Genomic DNA, 19642 nt, shown 5'->3' with positions numbered 1-19642 from the left:
TTTAAAATATGTGGTCTTCATGGCTCTCTCAGCCAAAAAGGTTCCTGACCTCTGGGATAGAGCGTCGGACTGGGACATGGAGGGCCCAGGTTCGAGACCCCCGAGGTCGCCAGCTTGAGCGCAGGCTCATCTGGTTTGAGCAAAGCTCACCAGCTTGAGCCCAAGGTTGCTGACTTGAGCAAGGGGTCACTCGGTCTGCTGTAGTCCCCCGGTCAAGGCACATATGAGAAAGCAATCACTGAGAAACTAAGGTGCTGCAACAAAGAATTGATGCTTCTCATCTCTCTCCCTTCCAGTCTGTCTGTTCCTCTCTCTCTCTCTCTCAAAAAAAAAAAAAAAAGTCGGACATGCCTGGTTCTAAATCCCAGCTCTGCCCAGACCAGCTCAGGGAATCAGTTGGTAAATATTTATGTCGCATCCATAGCCCAGGCCCTGGGGTCGAGATACAGCAGTAAACAAGACAGAAACAGTCCCTGCCCCTGAAGAGCCCACACTCCAGGGGGACACACTGTGAACAGCCAGTTGTGCAAGTAATTGATTGCAGTCATGATAAATACTGTGAAGAGGAAATAAAGAGGGCTCTGAGAGTATGTGTCAGGGGCCAGATCAAGGCAGAGGTGGGATAGAGTGGGGAGGTGGTCAGAGAGGGCCTTTCTGATAAAAGTTGAAGAGAGGTCAGCAAATGTTCCTTTTCCACATTCCTGTCTTCTCCCTCCCTCTGTCTCCTTCTTGAATCACAAGTCTGGAGAAGAAAGAGAGAGCCCCATGGGAAAAAGCAGGGCTGAGAGCTCTATGTGCTTCATTCATTTATTCATTCAATAGTTTTTGAAGCACACTTGTGGGCCACATGCTGATCAGGGTATTGGTAAATACACAGAAGTGAACAGGACAGAAATCCTTGCCCTCGTGGTACTTAAAATCTTCCAGTGGATGGTTTCCTCATCTGTGAAAATGGGGATGATCATCATATCGATCTGACGTTTGCAGGGAGTTAGATGAGATAATCCATATAAACACTGCTGAGGCCAGTGTTGGGCAACAGAGAAAGAGTCCCCAAAGAACTTCTGTTGTTGTTGACTCCCTGGTATGATTGCTAAACCTCTGACCTCAGACATTTCTCTACTTTTTCTTTACAGCTTTTATCCCAGTAATAACTAAGTCATATTGATTATCTAATGTTTGTCTACCCAGTCCTTGTGCAAAGCAGGCACTCCATAAATAGTATGAATGATGTTACTTCATCTCTGAGCCTCCATTTCTTCATCTACAAAATGGGGTTATTAATAGCCCCTACCTCGCAGGATTGGTATGAAGAATTAGATGAAATGATGCCTGGACAGCTTCCAGCCCAGTGCCTGGCGCGCAGTAGGTGCTCACTAAACCTGAGCTGCGATGGTCCTTTCCAGGCGCTGTCCACACCCCGAGGCCTGGGCTCAGGCCGAAGTTGTTCCACAGCACCCCCAGCTGACAGCCAGCAACTGGCAGAGCCCCCAGGCACGGGGGCCCTCTCTCTCCCAGGTCAGCCGGGTGTGTGCACTGGAGGGAACATCGAGGGAGCTGCGGGTGGGACCAGTGGGCAGGTGGGCAGTGATTGGGCTGTAGCCACCAGACCACTCAGGTCTCCTGTTGCTTGTCTTATTGTCCACAGAGATCTCCAGTGTGACAGCCCAGGCGGCAGAGCCGAGGGTGAGTGGCTGGGGTTCCCTGGGAACCCTGGGGATGGGGCAAGAAGGAGAGAGGCCTTGCCCTTCATAGGAATTCCTGGCCATCTCCTTAAGTGTGATGGAGTGGTTGTCCTGCCCTGCTGATTTCTTCCCTCTCAGAGCCTGCTCCCCTTGAGCACATAGCCAGGGTCTGGAAGGGGGTGAGCTGTCAGCGGAATTGGGGCTTGTGAGGGGTTCATGATGCATGTGGTTGTTCAGGAAAAGCTGGGGGTCAACAAGTAAATTGGACTTGGAGAAGGGACTTAAAGAGAGGGGTGCAGGGGCTTATTAAAGATATGGGAAACTGATGAGGACTTGCATATTCAGTGAGAGACCTCCTGCCTGTCCTACCCGGTAGGTCCTGGTCCCGGCTTCTCGCATCCTCATGTCAGCCCTGGCCCCGCCCGGTGGCCCTAGGAGGACAAGGTCAGGATGCGTGTGAAGCCCCAGGGCCTGGTGGTGACTTCCAGTGCCGTGTGCAGCTCTCCTGACTACCTCCGGGAGCCCAAGTACTACCCCAGCGGCCCCCCTACCCCCCGGCCCTTGCTTCCCACTCGGCCCCCTGCCAGCCCACCTGACAAGGCCTTCTCCCATACCTTCTCCGAGAACCCACGCCCACCCCCACGCCGGGACCCCAGCACCCGGCGCCCGCCAGTCCTTGCCAAGGGGCACAGCCCGCTGCCCCCTCGGGCAGCCCGTCCAGTCTCACAAACCCACTCCCCCATACCTGCCGAAGACAGCAGCAGCTCCCAACATCGCTGGGACAACGGGCGGGTGAACCTGCGTCCAGTGGTGCAACTGATTGACATCATGAAGGACCTGACTCGGCTCTCCCAGGACCTGCAGCACAGTGGCGTGCACCTGGACTGCGGTGGGCTCCGGCTCAGCCGCCCGCCTGCCCCGCCCCCTGGTGACCTTCAGTACAGCTTCTTTTCCTCCCCCAGTCTGGCCAACAGTATCCGAAGCCCTGAGGAGCGGGCCACCCCCCACTCCAAGTCTGAGCGGCCCAGCCACCCCCTCTACGAGCCTGAGCCTGAGCCTAGGGACAGTCCTCAGCCCAGCCAAGGCCATAGTCCTGGAGCCACGGCCGCAGCCACTGGTCTGCCCCCAGAGCCTGAGCCAGAAGGCCCTGATTACTCAGAACTCGCTGATGCTGACATCCTAAGTGAGCTAGCCTCCCTTACTTGCCCCGATGCCCAGCTGCTGGAGGCCCAGGCCCTTGAGCCTCCATCGCCTGAGCCAGAGCCTCAGCTCCTGGATCCCCAGCCCCGCTTCCTGGACCCACAGGCACTAGAGCCACTTGGGGAAGCTTTGGAGCTACCACCGCTGCAACCTCTTGCTGATCCTCTAGGGTTGCCAAACCTGGCTCTCCAGGCCCTGGACACCCTGCCCGACTCCCTGGAGTCACAGTTGCTTGACCCTCAGGGACTTGACCCCCTGCCCAAGTTGCTTGATGTCCCCGGCCGTCGTCTGGAGCCCCAGCAGCCCCTAGGGCCCTGCCAACTGGCTGAGCCCTTGCGCCTAGACTTGTGCTCACCTCATGGCCCCCCTGGGCCTGAGGGTCTCCCCAAGTACGCCTTACGGCGTACTGATAGGCCAAAGATTCTGTGTCGCCGGCGGAAAGCCGGTCGGGGGCGCAAGGCAGACGCCGGACCAGAGGGCCGCCTGCTGCCCCTGCCTATGCCCACAGGACTGGCAGCCGCCCTGGCTGAGCCTCCACCCCCGCCGCCTCCCCCACCTCCTGCCCTGCCAGGCCCAGGCCCAGTCCCAGTCCCGGTCCCGGTCCCAGAGCTGGAGCCGGAATCTTCCCAGACCCCAGTGCTTCTTAACCGCAAAAGCAAGTGCCGGGGCGTGCGGCGCATGGTGGTGAAGATGGCCAAAATCCCTGTATCACTGGGACGGCGGAACAAGACCACATACAAGGTGTCGTCCTTGAGCAGCAGCCTGAGCGTGGAGGGCAAGGAGCTGGGCCTGCGTGTGTCAGCAGAGCCCACCCCACTGCTGAAGATGAAGAACAATGGACGGAACGTGGTGGTGGTCTTCCCACCCGGCGAGATGCCTATTATTCTTAAACGTAAGCGGGGCCGCCCTCCTAAGAACCTACTGTTGGGTCCTGGCAAGCCCAAGGAGCCAGCCGTGGTGGCAGCCGAGGCAGCCACTGTAGCAGCAGCCACCATGGCCATGCCGGAGGTGAAGAAACGGCGGCGGCGGAAGCAGAAGCTGGCATCTCCCCAGCCGTCCTACGCAGCAGACGCCAATGACAGCAAGGCCGAGTACTCAGATGTCCTCGCCAAGCTGGCCTTCCTGAACCGCCAGAGCCAGTGTGCCGGGCGCTGCTCACCACCCCGCTGCTGGACACCTAGTGAGCCTGAGTCCGTGCATCAGGCTCCCGACACCCAGAGTATCTCCCACTTCCTGCATCGTGTGCAGGGCTTCCGGCGGCGTGGTGGCAAAGCAGGCGGGTTTGGGGGCCGGGGTGGGGGCCATGCGGCCAAGGCAGCCCGGTGCTCCTTCAGTGACTTCTTTGAGGGCATCGGCAAGAAAAAGAAGGTGGTGGCAGTGGCAGCTTCGGGAGTGGGGGGCCCCGGCCTCACTGACTTGGGGCATCCCCGCAAACGGGGCCGGGGTGAGGTGGATGCCGTGACTGGGAAGCCCAAGCGCAAGAGGCGGTCCCGGAAGAATGGGACTCTGTTCCCAGAGCAGGTGCCCAGTGGCCCGGGCTTTGGGGAGGCAGGCGCTGAGTGGGCCGGGGACAAGGGTGGTGGCTGGGCCCCTCACCATGGGCACCCAGGTGGGCAGGCTGGCCGAAACTGTGGTTTCCAGGGGGCTGAGGCCCGGGCTTTTGCCTCTGCTGGGCTAGAGAGTGGGGCTTCAGGTCGTGGCAGCTACTATAGCACGGGCACACCTGCGGGCCAGGCCGAGCTCAGCCAGGAGCGCCAAAACCTCTTCACTGGCTATTTTCGTTCCCTGCTCGATTCGGATGACTCCTCCGACCTCTTGGACTTTGCCCTCTCAGCCTCACGTCCCGAGTCCCGGAAGGCATCGGGTACCTACACAGGGCCCCCCACCAGTGCGCTGCCTGCCCAGCGGGGCCTGTCCACCTTTCCCAGCCGGGGAGCCAAGGCCAGCCCCGTGGCAGTGGGCAGCAGTGGGGCTGGGGCGGACCCCCCTTTCCAGCCTGTTCTGTCCGCTCGCCAGACCTTCCCGCCGGGACGGGCAGGGAGCTATGGGATAACCCCAGCCACTTCAGACTGCCGGGCAGCTGAGACCTTTCCTAAGTTGGCTCCCCTATCTTCAGCGGTAGCCCGTTCGCCTACCACCCACCCACCCACCAACACTTACACCCCCCAGTATGGTGGCTATGGGGCTGGACAGAGTGTATTCGCCCCAGCAAAGCCCTTCACAGGCCAGGACTGTGCTAATAGCAAGGACTGTAGCTTTGCCTATGGCAGTGGCAGCAGCCTGCCTGCCTCACCCAGCAGCGCCCACAGTGCTGGCTATGCCCCACCGCCTACCGGTGGCCCCTGCCTGCCACCAAGTAAGGCCTCCTTCTTCAATGGCTCTGAGGGGGCTGCCTTCTCTGGTTCAGCCCCCACACCCCTGCGCTGTGACAGCCGGGCCAGCACCGTCTCGCCTGGTGGCTACATGGTACCCAAGGGCACCACAGCCTCTGCCACCTCCGCTGCCTCTGCTGCCTCCTCCTCTTCCTCCTCCTTCCAGCCCTCACCTGAAAACTGTCGGCAGTTTGTGGGGGCTTCTCAGTGGCCTTTCCGGCAGGGCTATGGAGGCCTGGACTGGGCCTCAGAGGCCTTCAGTCAGCTCTACAATCCTGGTTTCGACTGCCATGTCAGCGAGCCCAACGTAATCCTGGACATCTCCAACTACACGCCGCAGAAGGTGAAGCAGCAGACGGCTGTGTCCGAGACCTTCTCCGAGTCGTCCTCTGACAGCACCCAGTTCAATCAGCCAGTCGGTGGTGGCTTCAGGCGTGCCAACAGTGAGGCCTCGAGCAGTGAGGGCCAGTCGAGCCTGTCCAGCCTGGAGAAACTCATGATGGACTGGAACGAGGCATCATCTGCCCCTGGCTACAACTGGAACCAGAGCGTCCTCTTCCAGAGCAGCTCCAAGCCAGGCCGTGGACGGCGGAAGAAAGTCGACCTGTTCGAGGCCTCACATCTGGGCTTCCCATCTGCCTCAGCCACTGCCTCTGGCTACCCATCCAAACGGAACACAGGGCCCCGGCAGCCACGGGGTGGACGGGGCGGCGGGGCCTGCTCCGCAAAGAAGGAGCGGGGCGGTACAGCAGCCAAAGCCAAGTTTATCCCCAAGCCACAACCAGTGAACCCGCTGTTCCAGGACAGCCCAGACCTCGGCCTGGACTACTACAGTGGGGACAGCAGCATGTCACCGCTGCCCTCACAGTCGAGGGCCTTTGGCGTGGGTGAGAGAGACCCCTGTGACTTCATGGGACCTTACTCCATGAACCCATCCACGCCATCTGATGGCACCTTCGGCCAAGGCTTTCACTGCGACTCACCCAGCCTGGGTGCCCCCGAATTGGATGGCAAGCATTTCCCACCACTGGCCCACCCACCCACAGTGTTTGATGCTGGCCTGCAGAAGGCATACTCACCCACCTGCTCACCCACACTGGGCTTCAAAGAAGAGCTGCGGCCACCACCCACAAAACTGGCTGCCTGTGAACCCCTCAAGCATGGACTCCAGGGGGCCAGCCTGGGCCATGCAGCTGCAGCCCAGGCCCACCTGAGTTGTCGAGACCTGCCACTGGGCCAGCCCCACTATGACTCCCCCAGCTGCAAGGGCACAGCATATTGGTACCCACCAGGCTCAGCAGCACGCAGCCCACCCTATGAAGGCAAGGTGGGTACAGGGCTGCTAGCTGACTTCCTGGGCAGGACGGAGGCCGCGTGCCTCAGTGCCCCACACCTGGCTAGCCCACCAGCCACGCCCAAGGCCGACAAGGAGCCACTGGAGATGGGCCGGCCACCTGGCCCACCCCGTGGCCCTGCTGCAGCTGCTGCTGGCTATGGCTGCCCACTCCTTAGTGACTTGACCCTGTCCCCTGTGCCGAGGGACTCACTGCTGCCTCTGCAGGATACTGCCTACAGGTATCCAGGCTTTATGCCACAGGCACATCCTGGCCTAGGTGGGGGCCCCAAGAGCGGCTTTCTGGGGCCCATGGCGGAGCCTCACCCTGAGGACACATTCACCGTCACCTCCCTGTAGTGCCAACTGAAGTGCCGACTGGACCTCGAGGTTTTGTTCCTGGGTGAGTCTGGAGTGTGGGTACAGTGGGAAGAGGCCTGGGGGGGGGGGGAGTCGGGGAGGGATGAGAACATTGGAGTTAGAGCCTGGCCAAGGGGAAGAGTTATAGTGATAAGCAGGAAGGATTTAAGGACAATACTGGGGACCTGAAAAAAGGAGTTGGGATTCAGGAAGAAGTCCAGGATAAGATGTTGGGGACAGTTTTATGGAGATGGGTTGCTTGGGTGGGGAACCCAGCATGGGGCTTGGATGTTATTGAAATGGCTGGAGAACCGTAGACTGGACGGTCTCATCTAGTTTGGTTCATCAAGCATTTATCTCTCATTTATGCTAGGTCCTTGACAGGCACCACCTGAGTCCCAGGAAACAGTCCCACTTGACCTTGTATAAGGGATGGCGTTCAAATTGCTCTGTGAAGGGTGAAGCAGGTTGCGTAATTATCGGTGGGGACCCATTCAGGGTACCAACCCTGACGGACTCCTCCATTTCCTTGTAAGCTTCCCTTAGTCCAAGATGCAAAGTGGCAAGGGCCAGACTAAAGGTGTGGCCAGTATGTCCAGTCATATACTCTGCAAGGACTTGACAAAATGGCCCAGCGTATCCTTTCCTGGTTGCCACAGTAACCCCAAAGGCTGTTTTTCAATATTTTTGGCCCGAGGGAGGTTGAGTGTGGTCAGGCATGTGGGGTAGGAACCCAGAAGTGAAGGGGAGCTGGGAACCCTGCTGCGCCCCTGTCAGGGTCTACCCCCAGGTGGGATGTTTCCAGCTAGAAAAAGCCAGTCCCTTTCCTGAATCCAGATGCTGTTCTAAAGGTTCAGATAAATACTGTTAGGTACTTAGATGTTTTTATCAGGCACTGTGACCTCAGTAATTAAGAGTCACCGTTTTTTTAATATTCTCAAGACTTTGTGTTTTAGAAAAGGAAAAATAAAAGAGGAAAAATGCCCCACAAGTGGTAAAAGGGGAGGAGGTTGGAGAAATCATTTACTTGGTGAACAACCTGCTCCGGAAATAAAGACACAACAGGCCCAGCAGAGCCCGCTTTTGAACAACAGGCCTGTTCCAGAACTGGTTCAGATGCAGCGGGTATTGTTGGAGTGCCCGGGGAGCCTGTTTGAGCCCCTCGCCCTTCACCTCTGCTGCTGCTGCTGTAGCAGCCTCCTGGGAGTGTCTCTTCCTGGAGACGGACTAGCAGGGCTCCTGGAAAGCCCCATCCCTGATCTGAGGAAGCCATTCAAGGCCAGGGTGACCCAGGGTCCTGAAGTCGTGTCAGTGGAAACTTATTACCCCTCTCTGCTTGACCACAGCTCCCTTGGTGCCTGAAGGTGGCGAAGGGCGGCAGGTGGGAGGCAAGAGGTCTAGAGAAGGCCCATTCCCCAGTGGATCATCAGCTTGCTGTATGCTCTTGACCAGGCTTTTATCCTCCCTTCCCCCACTCTGGCCTCTGTTTCCCCATCTGTTCAAGGAAATTGACTTTGTTAATCTCCTGAGCTCTCACAACTCTGCATGGCAGAGAGTGAACCAAATTCTTTTTTGGGGAGGGCAGCATATTTTTCCTCCTAATGAAGCCTGGCCGCGATTAAAATGGCCTTCCATTCATTCCCCACACGTCTCACTGCAAGCAGTAGAGCCGCAGATCTGAAGCAGGCCAGGGTGACGCTGCTTAGGGCTTAAAATGTCAGACTCCTAGTCCTTCTCACTGGAAGGGAGATGTCTCGTGGATAATCAGAAATGTGAAATAATCCAAAAATCATTCCTCCCATGCTCTGGGTGGGAAAATAAACAGGTGTGGGGGCTGGGTGTTTGGGCAGGTCACAGCTCAGTGAGATACATAATGGAACCACCAGTGAGGCCTGAACACAGGAGGAACTGGGACACCATCCAGCCCCACATTCTGGCCCTGCTCCCTGCTCTGAGCTGGGAGTTGACAGCACTGTCCTCAAACCAATGCATTCAGTTATTCCAGAGACATCTGCCCAGCACCTACTACGTGCCAGGCATGGGGGGCACCACAGTGAATACCACAAATGAGGTCGCGGTCCTCGGGGACCTTCCAGCTTAGAGGGAAAGAGAGTAAACAGAATGACACAAGGCATTTGGCAAATATCACTGTAAGAAGGACTGCAAAGAGAAGAAAAGCTAGGAGGCCATGAGACTGCAGCAGGCTGACCAGATCCTGAAGCTGATGCTCCCAGGATGAGGGAGTGAGAAGAACATTCTGGGCAGAGGGAACAGCAGTGGGTAAAGCCCTGAAGCAGGAAGGAGGTCAGCTTTGAAGACAGTAACACTGGGTAAGGGGGCGAGGCAGGCAGGTTCCGAATCATGCAGGGTGTTTGGAAGGAGTTTGAACTTGATTCCAAGACAAATAGGGAACCAGTGAAGTGAACCCTCGGCTTGGACATGCCAAGAGTCACTGTGGAGCAGGGCAAGTGGTAAAGGAGGGAGACCAGCTGCAGTAGTCCAGGCAGGCGCTGATGGTGGCTGGGACCACGACAGTGGTAAGGCTGTCTCCCTAAGGTAACACACCAACCAGTTCCCCATCTAAGGCAGTGCTCCAGGGCCGGGCACTGATTAAAATCGTGGTGGGAATGAGGAAGACTTGGTGATACAAGGAAGTAGAATGTCAAGGAAGAAGAGTTAGCAGAAGGAGTGTCACTGTCAACAGAGGGCTTAAGCAGAGAGGACAGTGACATGTTCACCCACCAATAGACTGTGAGCACTTAATGCCGGCACTGGAGAGGAGTCCTAAAGCTCAGCCTCACAGCTTGGGCCCCTCCACGCCTGTGCCAGTGCCAGGCACGGGGAGACAAAGCAGCCATGGCCCCTGTTCTCAGCTCAGCATCCACCCCAGGAAGCTAACACAAGTACACAAAGAACCTGAAAACACCTGGTGGAAAGTGGCAGGTGCCCAGAGGCAAGGAGAAACAAAGCTTGTGCACCGGGAAGGTGGGTGTTGAGGTCAGACGTCATCTCTGTCCCTTTGGTGAGAAAAGGGACACATTTTGTGCCCAGTGGTGAGTCCCCTCCCCCAGTCAGAGAGCTGAGGAAACAGGTGCAGCTATGAACCTTGCCCAGGGGATCCACAGTCACTAAGTAGTAGAGTCAGTATTTGAACCCAGTACTGTTGTCACACACACAGATCCCTCCATGTCCCCTGCCACAATGCTCCCTTTCTACCTTACACCCCTGATTTCTCACCTGCAAGGACAGATTGGTTGGATGTTCCCCCACTTTTTCAGGGCCTGACATTTTAAATGGATTTTGAGGTTCTGTGAAAGAAGCTGCATTGGAGCTCAACCTTGAAAAACAGGCTAAAATTTGGAGATGGGAGAATGGGGGAAGGCCATTCCAGGCAGAGGGAACTGTGGGCAAGGGCAAGTCACATCTCACTGGGAATTAGAAGAGGAAAGCTCAGAGGAGCCAGGGTCGGGAGTGTGGGACCGGACTGGTCTGGGAGCTGAGCTAATGGGATAGGGAAGGAAGGGGAGGGGGTGGGGAGGGCACCTGGACCCAGACAGACATCTTTAGACCCTTAGATGGAAAGCAGAGCCAGACAGACTGGCTCCACCTTGGGCCCTCATGACTGAGGATCAGCCCTACCAGACCCTGGGAAGGGGCAGGAGGGTAGGAAGGGCCCTCCAAGGTGTTCAGGAATCTCGAGTCCCACTCTCCTCCCTATTCTCTCTCAGGCCTGGACTGGAGGCCAACAGAAATGTCACAGGTCCTCCAAGGTTACACCAGCTGGGGCCTGACCAGAGCAGGAAGCAGTTTCCAAGGCCACCATCCAGCCAGGGTCAGCAGGCATGCCCAGACCTGGGCCAGGCCCCGGCTGCTCTGGGCTTTGTCTCTTCGTGTCTTGAAACCTCAAGAGGTCACTTGATCTTGCCTCTGGCTCTGAGCAAGAGGCCTTCACGTCAGGGGTCAGCCATTCCTGCCCTGCCTCCTCTGGGCTCCTCTTCTCACTCTCTGAGGCTGTCCTCCCTGTAGTCCTATCTCCTGCCTCTCCCACAGCCATTTTCAGGCAGGCCTTCTGGTTCTGAGCCCTCATTTCCTGGAAATCTAATCTCTCCACGAACATGCCCTCTCACGCTCCTTCCCTCCCACATCCCTATGGCCCTGGAAGAACCCAAGGGAGCAAAGCCCTGAAACTGGGGGATGGGGCGTGGGGACTAAAAGCATGCCTGTGTGCACAGACAGGCCTCCGTGCCGTCTGATTCCACCTCATACCAGCTATGTGACCTGGTGAGTCACGTCACCTTGCTGCATCTCTTCAGAGAATTAAATGGGATTACTCGTGAAGCACTTAGTCCAGTCACTGGCACATAGCAAGCACGTAATCAGCAGCTGGAAAATGGGGGGATAAAATCCTGCCCGCAGACTGAATTCTGGAGCCTCTGACCCAATCTGTGTGAGTCACACACCCGTTGACCCTCTCTGCTTGCTCAGAACTCTAGCCAGACCTCCTTCACCTGCTCAACCTGCTTCTCTCCTAGGAAGGATCTTGCATCTAGTGTGGACTTGGGGCTTTGGGTGGGAAATGAAACACTACCTAAGTCTTTGCCTTAGCAACTAAGGTTGAGTCGTCCCTGGGGGGGGGGGGGGGGTCAGAGACAAGGTAAGTCATAGACTTTCACCCCAAGGGATCTGAAGCCTAACGTACATCACAAACCAGGTCAGCTAGAAACCCTGTCCACACACTTATCCACACCAGTCCTCTCTTTTGGTGCAGATAATCTGAAAAAGATTTTCTATGACTTTGTAATAGGTCACGATCCCCCCCCCCCCCCGACAGATTTGCCACCTTTGTCACCCTTTTTTTTTTTTTTAATTTTTTTAATTTTATTTATTCATTTTAGAGAGGAGAGAGAAAGAGAGAGAGAGAGGGAGAGAGAGAGAAGAGAGAGACAGAGAGAGAAGGTGGGGAGGAGCTGGAAGCATCAACTCCCGTATGTGCCTTGAACAGGCAAGCCCAGGGTTTCGAACCGGCAACCTCAGCATTTCCAGGTTGACGCTTTATCCACTGCACCACCACAGGTCAGGCTGTCACCCTAACTTTTGCTGCCATAGTGCGCTCTGTTTGTGCTGGATGGCAAGAGGCATTAGTTGGTTCTGCGTTCAGTGAACGTGCACCGGCCACCTTTCTGGGTATTGCACCTAGTGCTGGGTACGACTGAACAAGATACGCTATGTCCTGCCCTCCTGGAGTCTTCACCCTATAAATAGGTGTTTATTCAAAGTGTCCATGTGGGCATCATTCTCCAGGGAAGGGACTGAAACACTCCCACCAGAAATACCAAGGGCCACCCTCTTGAACTATGAGTAGGGGAGGTAGCAAGGGCTTTCTGGAGGCAGAAAATGGGTCTTGGACAAATTTAAGGCTTCAGAAGCTGTAACACCATCTCAGCCACGTGAGTCAGAGCACCTAGCACCTTCCAGATTTCTGCCCCAACACCCACCCCCACCCCACCCCCGCCTAAGTCCATTCCCCTCCACTGTGGCCACCAAAAGTGCTTGTTTTTTTCAGTGCATGGTATCTGGAGCCCCCAAAATATTTACTGGATGAATTGATTAAAGCACATTTGTTCCTGTGACTTCAGTGCTTAACACCTTTTGATGGCATCCTCCCCTCTCCAGCCTCCTTCCCTACAAAATAAAGCCCAGCTTCCCAGCCTGGTATTCCAGGTATTCAAGGCTTCTTTTCCGGCTCTGATCTCCGTCTCACACACCCTCTCTTTCCAGCTCTGGCCTGGAATCAGGAGTGGGGGTGGTGCAGGGCGCTTTCCCCAGCGTGCCCTGTGCCTTTGCTCTAGCTGTTCTCTGGCCTGGGCTGCCCTTTCCTACTCCCTATCCATTTCCCACCTGTCAGTTTCTATCTTTCACTCACACATCACCTCCTCCAAGAAGCATTCCAGGATCCTTCCCAGACCCAGTTAATCTCCAAACCTTTATGCATCCATGACAGCCCTTCCTGGGAATGTCCTCCCCACGCCATCAGCTCCTTTAGGCTGGTTACTCATCTCTGTGCACTGTCCCCATCTCCTCCCCAGTGTCTCATCATGCCTGGGACATTTCAGGGTCAGGGCTTCCCCCCCCCCCCCCCCTTGAGTCAAAGAACAGCATGTAGACTAGGGAGAATTGTGAGAGGGAAGGGTAAGTGTTCAGGAATGGGTAGAAGATGATTTCTCTCATCCCCACTGTCATCAGATACGCTCCTGAAAGTGGGGCAGGACTAACTGGGCTTTTGGAGATCCCCACATACAACCCTCCCAGTTTACAGAGAGGGAGAGGGATTCTCACACAAAGACACACAGCCACCAGGCAGGGAAGCAGGGCCTGGTAGAGTCAGGAAGGGCCCTTGGAGGTCACCCAGTTCCATTGTTCCTGCCCTTTCCTCAGCCTCCATTTCAGCTGCATCTGAACACATACCCCTCACTTACACTGTTCTTTGCACAGGTATCTGTCCTGAGGCTGGAGGGGTGGGGGTCTGCCTTCCCCCAGGACAGGTAAGAAGTGTGGGGCTCCAGGAGGTAGGATTTAGATACAAGGTCACACAGCTTGGTGAGCGATCATAGACATGAACCCTGTCTGGCCCCATAGCACCCCTGAATGCCCAGCAGTAGAGGAGGTGGGAAGCCCTTAAGGAGGGAGTGAATAGGAAAGCTAGAGTTTAAGAATCAGCTATCTTTTGGACACAGATTTTGAAAAACCTTCCTGACGGGCAAGGGGAACCACACTTCAGAGTCCGCCGGTTTTCAATTGGAAGCCTCACCCCTCAGCATACCTTTGCCACAGGTGTGCTCCGGGCCCCGGGAGGGCCCAATGTACTCTCCACATTTGAGGGACTCGCTGTCTGGACTTTGCCTGAGAACTTCGAAGGGAGTGGATTAGCCCTTGGGCAGCTGCAGTTTGCCTCTGACCACTTGTCTTTGGGGCACTCTCTTAGTGCCCAAAGATGTCTCCCATTACCTGTTCAACCCCCTTATTTTACATAGAAACTGAAGGCCAGAGAGGGAAAGGACTTATCCTAGGTCACACAGCAGATCAGTTTCAGTTCCCCTGTACTCTTGGCCTAATGCTCCACTGCTTTGTTTGCTGTTCAGGCCCCTTCTGGAGGGCAATGACTAGACTAGACAGTGGGTATTGGACCTTAGTGTGGGGCCTGCAGTTAATGGGTGTGGGTATGTCTGCTCGTCACTTAAGTGAATGAGGAACGTGTGTACTCCTTTTGTGGGAAGAGCAGCTCTCTCCTCCAGACAACCTGATTTGTGCACAGTCTGCAGCACTTTGAGTCCCTGCTCAGCTATCCTCGGTGCCGCCCAGTGCCAGCCTCCACTGACAGGCAGAGATCATTTAATGCCCTGGCACCTCAGACAGGGAAACTGCTGCAGCGCAAGGACACAGTGGCATGTGACTACAGTCATTCGTTATAGAGGCACTAAAAGGTTAAGTCTCATGAACAATGGCTGGTGTCCTAGGGCGCTGGGTGCATGCTGGTGTTGGGGATACAGAGGTACCACACACAGGTCTCTGCCCTGGAGGAGCAGGGAAGGGAAGGACAAGTGCTCTGGTAGCTATGGTAACAGGGTGGTCTAAGGAGGCATCCAGGAGGTGTGCACGACCTGAGCTAGACCTTGGCATGCTGATCGGACTTAGACCGGTCTTTGCTGTCATTCAGTCAGCACACATGTCTGACCCCAGCATGTGCGGGGCACTGTGCTCAGCAGTGAGTAGAAGAGCCCCAGCTCCTCCTGCCAAGGCTGGGCTAGGCGCCTCTCTGCTCCCTGAGCCCGCCCCCCCCCCCCCGGGGCTTCCCTGGGTACAGTCCTCACCTCCCTGCATTGTCATTTCCTGGTCTGTGGTCTGCTTTGCTTCCTTCTCTGCTCCGTGAACCCCTCGAGCGCAAGGACTAGCAGTCTTGGTCTCTGCTTTGTCTCCAGTGCTCAGCCCTGGGCCACCTGGCATGTCAGCCTGAGTTCCATTTTGTGGAGAATTGAACCTGGTGAGGTCAGTGTTCTACATAGCCACAGCATTCTCCACTCTCCCCTTCTCAGGAACCTCTGGACTTGATTCTCTCCCCATTCCCCACAATCCCCCAGATTCTGGCCAAGTCATGAAAGCTGGGGAGGGGGCAGTAGGGGGTGGAAGGTGAGACAGCATGGCTTAGCAGAGGGTGAGAAATTGAGAAAACCTCCCTGCTGCTGGCCACCGGCACCATGGGAATGGTTCTGGCAGGAGCTGCCTGCTGGGCTGAGATCACCATGGAGACCCGGCTTGGAGAGGGTCACTGGCAGTGGCTAATGACTGGAGGGGGTGGGGGTGACAGGGATTTGTGAGGAGGCTCCCAGCCTGCCCTGGGGCCCTTAGGGGAGCAGGACAGGCTGGGGTTTGGTAGAATTCACTTGCTAAGTGATTTGGAACAGCCCATTCTATGTCTTCCCCTCACTTGTCTCCCCAATGCATTATACTTGTCACCCCAACAGGAAGGAGGTTCCTTAGCTCAGCAGCTGTTCTTAAACTGTAATAAAACTGTCCTACAGATAGGTGCCTCCAGCCCTCCAGCTGAACCTGTCCCCACACATCCAACAGTCCTGCCCCTAATGGCTACCCTGCTTACCTCTACAGCTATTCCTGTTCTTCACCCTACCTGTGGAGAACTGACATCCATCCTGACTGCACCCCCTAGCCCAAGAGTTGCTTTTCTACCAATCACCACAGTTGTAATTCAGCTGCAACTCTAAAGGGCACACCTCCTACCCCTAGGCGAATGTTCCTCCTCCCCCACCTGCAGACCTCCAGCTTAACAATGATGCAGCTCCTGCCCTCCCCCTCACACCTCTGCTTGCCACCTGGGCTGAGACACCTGGGTCCCCTGGCTGTGGAGGAGTACTGGCAAGTCTAGCCTCAGGACAAAAGTCTTCCCGGGGGCTGACTGCCCAGCAGACAGCAGCCTAGGCTGAGCAGAATTTAAATGTGGCCCTGTTGGAAAGGGAAGCCAGGAACAAGGACAAGGGAGGAAAGGCTTTCTGTGGCTGCCGGTTCCTGCAGGGGTGGGGGATGGTGGGTTGGCTTGCTGAGGAGTCTTAGAAGGTGATTTTAGCACCCCCCCCCACCTCTAAATTCTGATGGGATAGTCACTCATCAAGTGTGGGAGACATGAATTTCAGGGCTCTGCAAGAAGGACAACTCTGAAAGGGCCAGGGCAGGCTAATGATGGAGGTCTTGACAATGACCGAGCCATCCCGCCCTCTGGGTACCTTCCTGCTCATCCCAGCAAAGATGGGGTCTGGATAGGGCAGCCAGGTCCCCAGGGGCCTGCAAACAATTCTGCCTTCCAGGGAAAGGGGGTCCATTAGACCTCCAATGCCTAGTGATTGTAGGGACTTGGGAGTTCCTGAGCTTCAGGAAGGCAGGGGGCGCAGCCAAACACAGATAGCATTATGTTGGGCGATTTCTTTATTCCTTTATTGAGACAGACTTCCTCCTCGCCTCACCTCTCTAAGGAACAGAATGGCATTGGTGGAGGCTGGGGAGAGGGTTGGATTTAGAAGAAATTAAAGCTGCAGTTTTCACCTGCGCTGTGTTTAGGTCCGATCCTCTCCATCTTGTCATTCCTCAGAACAACCTAGGCTGGAGGAATTGCTAAACTCATTGTTACATGAGGAAACCCAGTCTTGGAGAGCCTAGCTTGCCCAGGCCCCAGGAAAATAATGACGACTAGTAATTAGTGTCACTTATTATGCATTTATGTATCAGGCTTAATCTGCCTTAAACCACTGAATCCTCCCAACAAACCTATGGGATAGTTCTGTTATCTCCTTTTTACAGATGAGTAAACTAAGGTTCACAGAGATTCACCGACTTGCCCAAGGTCATAGAGCTATTTATTCCATGGTGATGTTAGGCACGTCAAAAGAATAAAACAAAACAAACAAAAAAAGAACAACAGGCCCTGGCCGGTTGGCTCAGCGGTAGAGCATCGGCCTGGTGTGCGGGGGACCCAGGTTCGATTCCCGGCCAGGGCACATAGGAGAAGCGCCCATCTGCTTCTCCACCCCCCCCCCCTCCTTCCTCACTGTCTCTCTCTTCCCCTCCCTCAGCCAAGGCTCCATTGGAGCAAAGATGGCCCGGGCGCTGGGGATGGCTCCTTGGCCTCTGCTCCAGGCACTAGAGTGGCTCTGGTCGCGGCAGAGCGACGCCCCGGAGGGGCAGAGCATCGCCCCCTGGTGGGCAGAGCGTCGCCCCTGGTGGGCGTGCCGGGTGGATCCCGGTCGGGCGCATGCAGTAGTCTGTCTGTCTCTCCCTGTTTCCAGCTTCAGAAAAATACAACAACAACAACAAAAAAAAAAGAACAACAAAAATGGTTGTGCTTACTTTTGAACTTAGCTGTGTCTGGCTCTAGAGTTTGAGTTCTTTTGGGGGGGGTATTATTATTATTATTTTTTGTATTTTTCTGAAGTTGGAAACGGGGAGGCAGTCAGACAGACTCCCACATGTGCCTGACCGGGATCCACCTGGCACGCCCACCAGGGGGCGATGCTCTGCCCATCTGGGGCATTGCTCTGTTGCAACCAGAGCCATTCTAGCGCCTGAGGCAGAAGCCACAGAGCCATCCTCAGCACCTGGGCCAACTTTGCTCCAATGGAGCCTTGGCTGTGGGAGGGGAAGAGAGAGACAGAGAGGAAGGAGAGGGGGAGGGGTGGAGAAGCAGATGGGCGCTTCTCCTGTGTGCCCTGGCCGGGAATCGAACCCGGGACTCCTGCATGCCAGGCCGATGCTCTACCACTGAGCCAACCGGCCAGGGCCAAGTTTGAGTTCTTAACAAGTTGCACTTCCTGGATCCCCAACTCCTTGCCCATCACATCATTTACCTCTAATGGGGTGAGTTTTGGACCATACACCAATTTTACAGATGGGGAAGCTGAGCTCAGAGAAAGCCATAAGCAGTCCACAGTCTCATGGAGGACCGTAAGTTTTGTGGGAGAAGGAACAACAGAGTTAGCTTTTCCCAGAATCCTAGTAGGAACTGGATAGGGTCCTTCTCTTAGTCTCCCTGTTTTCAGAGCTCAGTGTCTGCCTGCCACTGACTTCTGCCTTTTCTCTTGTGTTTCTTTGCAGCTTTCAGAAAACCAACGCCAAGACCCCTCCCAGCGTCCCTCGTCTCTGGCAGGAGCGCCTGCCCCTCTGCCTCCCGCCCCACCCCTCCTGCACCCCTTGCAGCCCCACCTCCCCCCCAGCCCCTCCCTGCCCATCTCCTCCACGCAAAAGCCCAAGGTGAGCCCTTTCTGCACAAAACCAGCAATTGTAAATACTTTTTAAAAATGTACAAAACTTAAAAACAAAACACAGTTTTAGAAAAAGACAAAAAAAAAAAGAGAGAGAGAGAGAGAGAGAGCGTGTGCAAGAGGTTGCGAGCGGGGTCTCGAGGTGTCCAGAGCCCCTGCAAGTATGCACTGAGAAATTTATCTACAGGTCGTTTGACAAAAATGAACAATATCCTATTTATTGTATATACTGTTTTATTATAAATTGTGGATTGTATATTGCATTCTGTAAACCTGCTGTGGTCCCGTGGTGTGCAAATTCGCATGGTGGGGGGGAGGGAAAAGAACCTCTGGCGGGAGCTTTTTTTTTTTTTCCCCCTTATTTTTCACTCTTGGGTTTTCTCTTCTGTTGTTGCTGTTGTTTTCTGTTGGCAGGACACACCCAAAGATCCAAGTTTGTATTAAAAAGAAATGATAAAAAGCAAAAAAAAAAAACAAAAAAAAAACAAACCCGTGTCTTGTGAAAGGGGGTGAGTGAGGGTGGATGAAATGAAAGGGGCTCGCCTGGGTTTTGTCGCCAGCCACTGGGTCCCCAGAGGTTGAAATATTGCCCTGTCTTCGTTTCCCTCTTAGTTTTCCCTTTTCCCTGAGATCTAAGTCACCTTCACAGCTGGGCCTCCTATCCCAATTCCTTTCCAAGCCCTGGATCTCCCTCCCTATGGCTACCCAGCCTGCCCCCTAGGGCTTCCTGGCCCCTGGTCTGTTTATTCTGTCCCAGGTGCAGGGATTCTGCCTCTGAGCTCCTCATTTGGCCCTAGGTCCTGAGTTTCCTCTCACTCTGAGACCCCTTTTCTAGTCCAAGTCCCAGAGCAAGGCCTCAGGTCAGCCCCTGCCCCTGGACCACCATTCTTTTCAAAGTGCACAGATGGATGCCTGTCTTCTCCCTGAGGAACCCCCACGATGGGTCAAGTCTCTGGTCTCCCCTACTTTTAGATTACCTCATTTCACTCCTGGCCCCAGGTCTCTTCATTTGTACTGTGTCTCCCCAGCCTCCAGGCCCCACAGTTCTATTCCAGTTCAGAGACACCTGTCTGAGACACTCATTCCATCCAAAGCCCAAGCACCCTTGTGGGACATCTCCATCTTCAACAAGGACTGGAGCACCCCCTGTGTGTGTCTCTCGTCTGCCCCAGGGCCTGTGTGGTCTCTGTCTCCAGGCCCCTATTTTGCCCTAATACACCTCCCTCTGCTCCTGCGAACTGCAGAGTGTGACTAGGCCAATAACCCCGACATTTCTCAGCTTTCCCCTTTCCATCCTGAGTCCCAAATGCTGGGTCTGGGTTTCCTCCCAGCTTTTGTAAACTTTGGAAATCCAAAGATAACTCTTGATCC

The 19642-nt window shown here is 55.4% G+C and overlaps 1 protein-coding gene across 1 annotated transcript; it reads left to right on the top strand.

Annotated features, from left to right (window-relative positions):
- Window positions 1-1427: 1427 nt before the first annotated feature.
- On the top strand, window positions 1428-18219 carry AHDC1 (AT-hook DNA binding motif containing 1). The gene is made up of 4 exons (XM_066375537.1): window positions 1428-1518; window positions 1649-1686; window positions 2062-6993; window positions 18105-18219. Exon 3 carries the CDS (start codon window positions 2136-2138, stop codon window positions 6948-6950), a length of 4815 nt encoding a protein of 1604 aa, XP_066231634.1. The 5' UTR covers window positions 1428-1518; window positions 1649-1686; window positions 2062-2135; the 3' UTR covers window positions 6951-6993; window positions 18105-18219.
- Window positions 18220-19642: the final 1423 nt, after the last annotated feature.

The sequence above is a fragment of the Saccopteryx leptura genome, chromosome 3 (genome assembly GCF_036850995.1).
Source record: "Saccopteryx leptura isolate mSacLep1 chromosome 3, mSacLep1_pri_phased_curated, whole genome shotgun sequence".
Classification (NCBI taxonomy): Eukaryota; Metazoa; Chordata; class Mammalia; order Chiroptera; family Emballonuridae; genus Saccopteryx; species Saccopteryx leptura.
The sequence above is the reverse complement of the archived record's forward strand: the minus strand, read 5'-3'. Positions and strand labels throughout refer to the sequence as shown.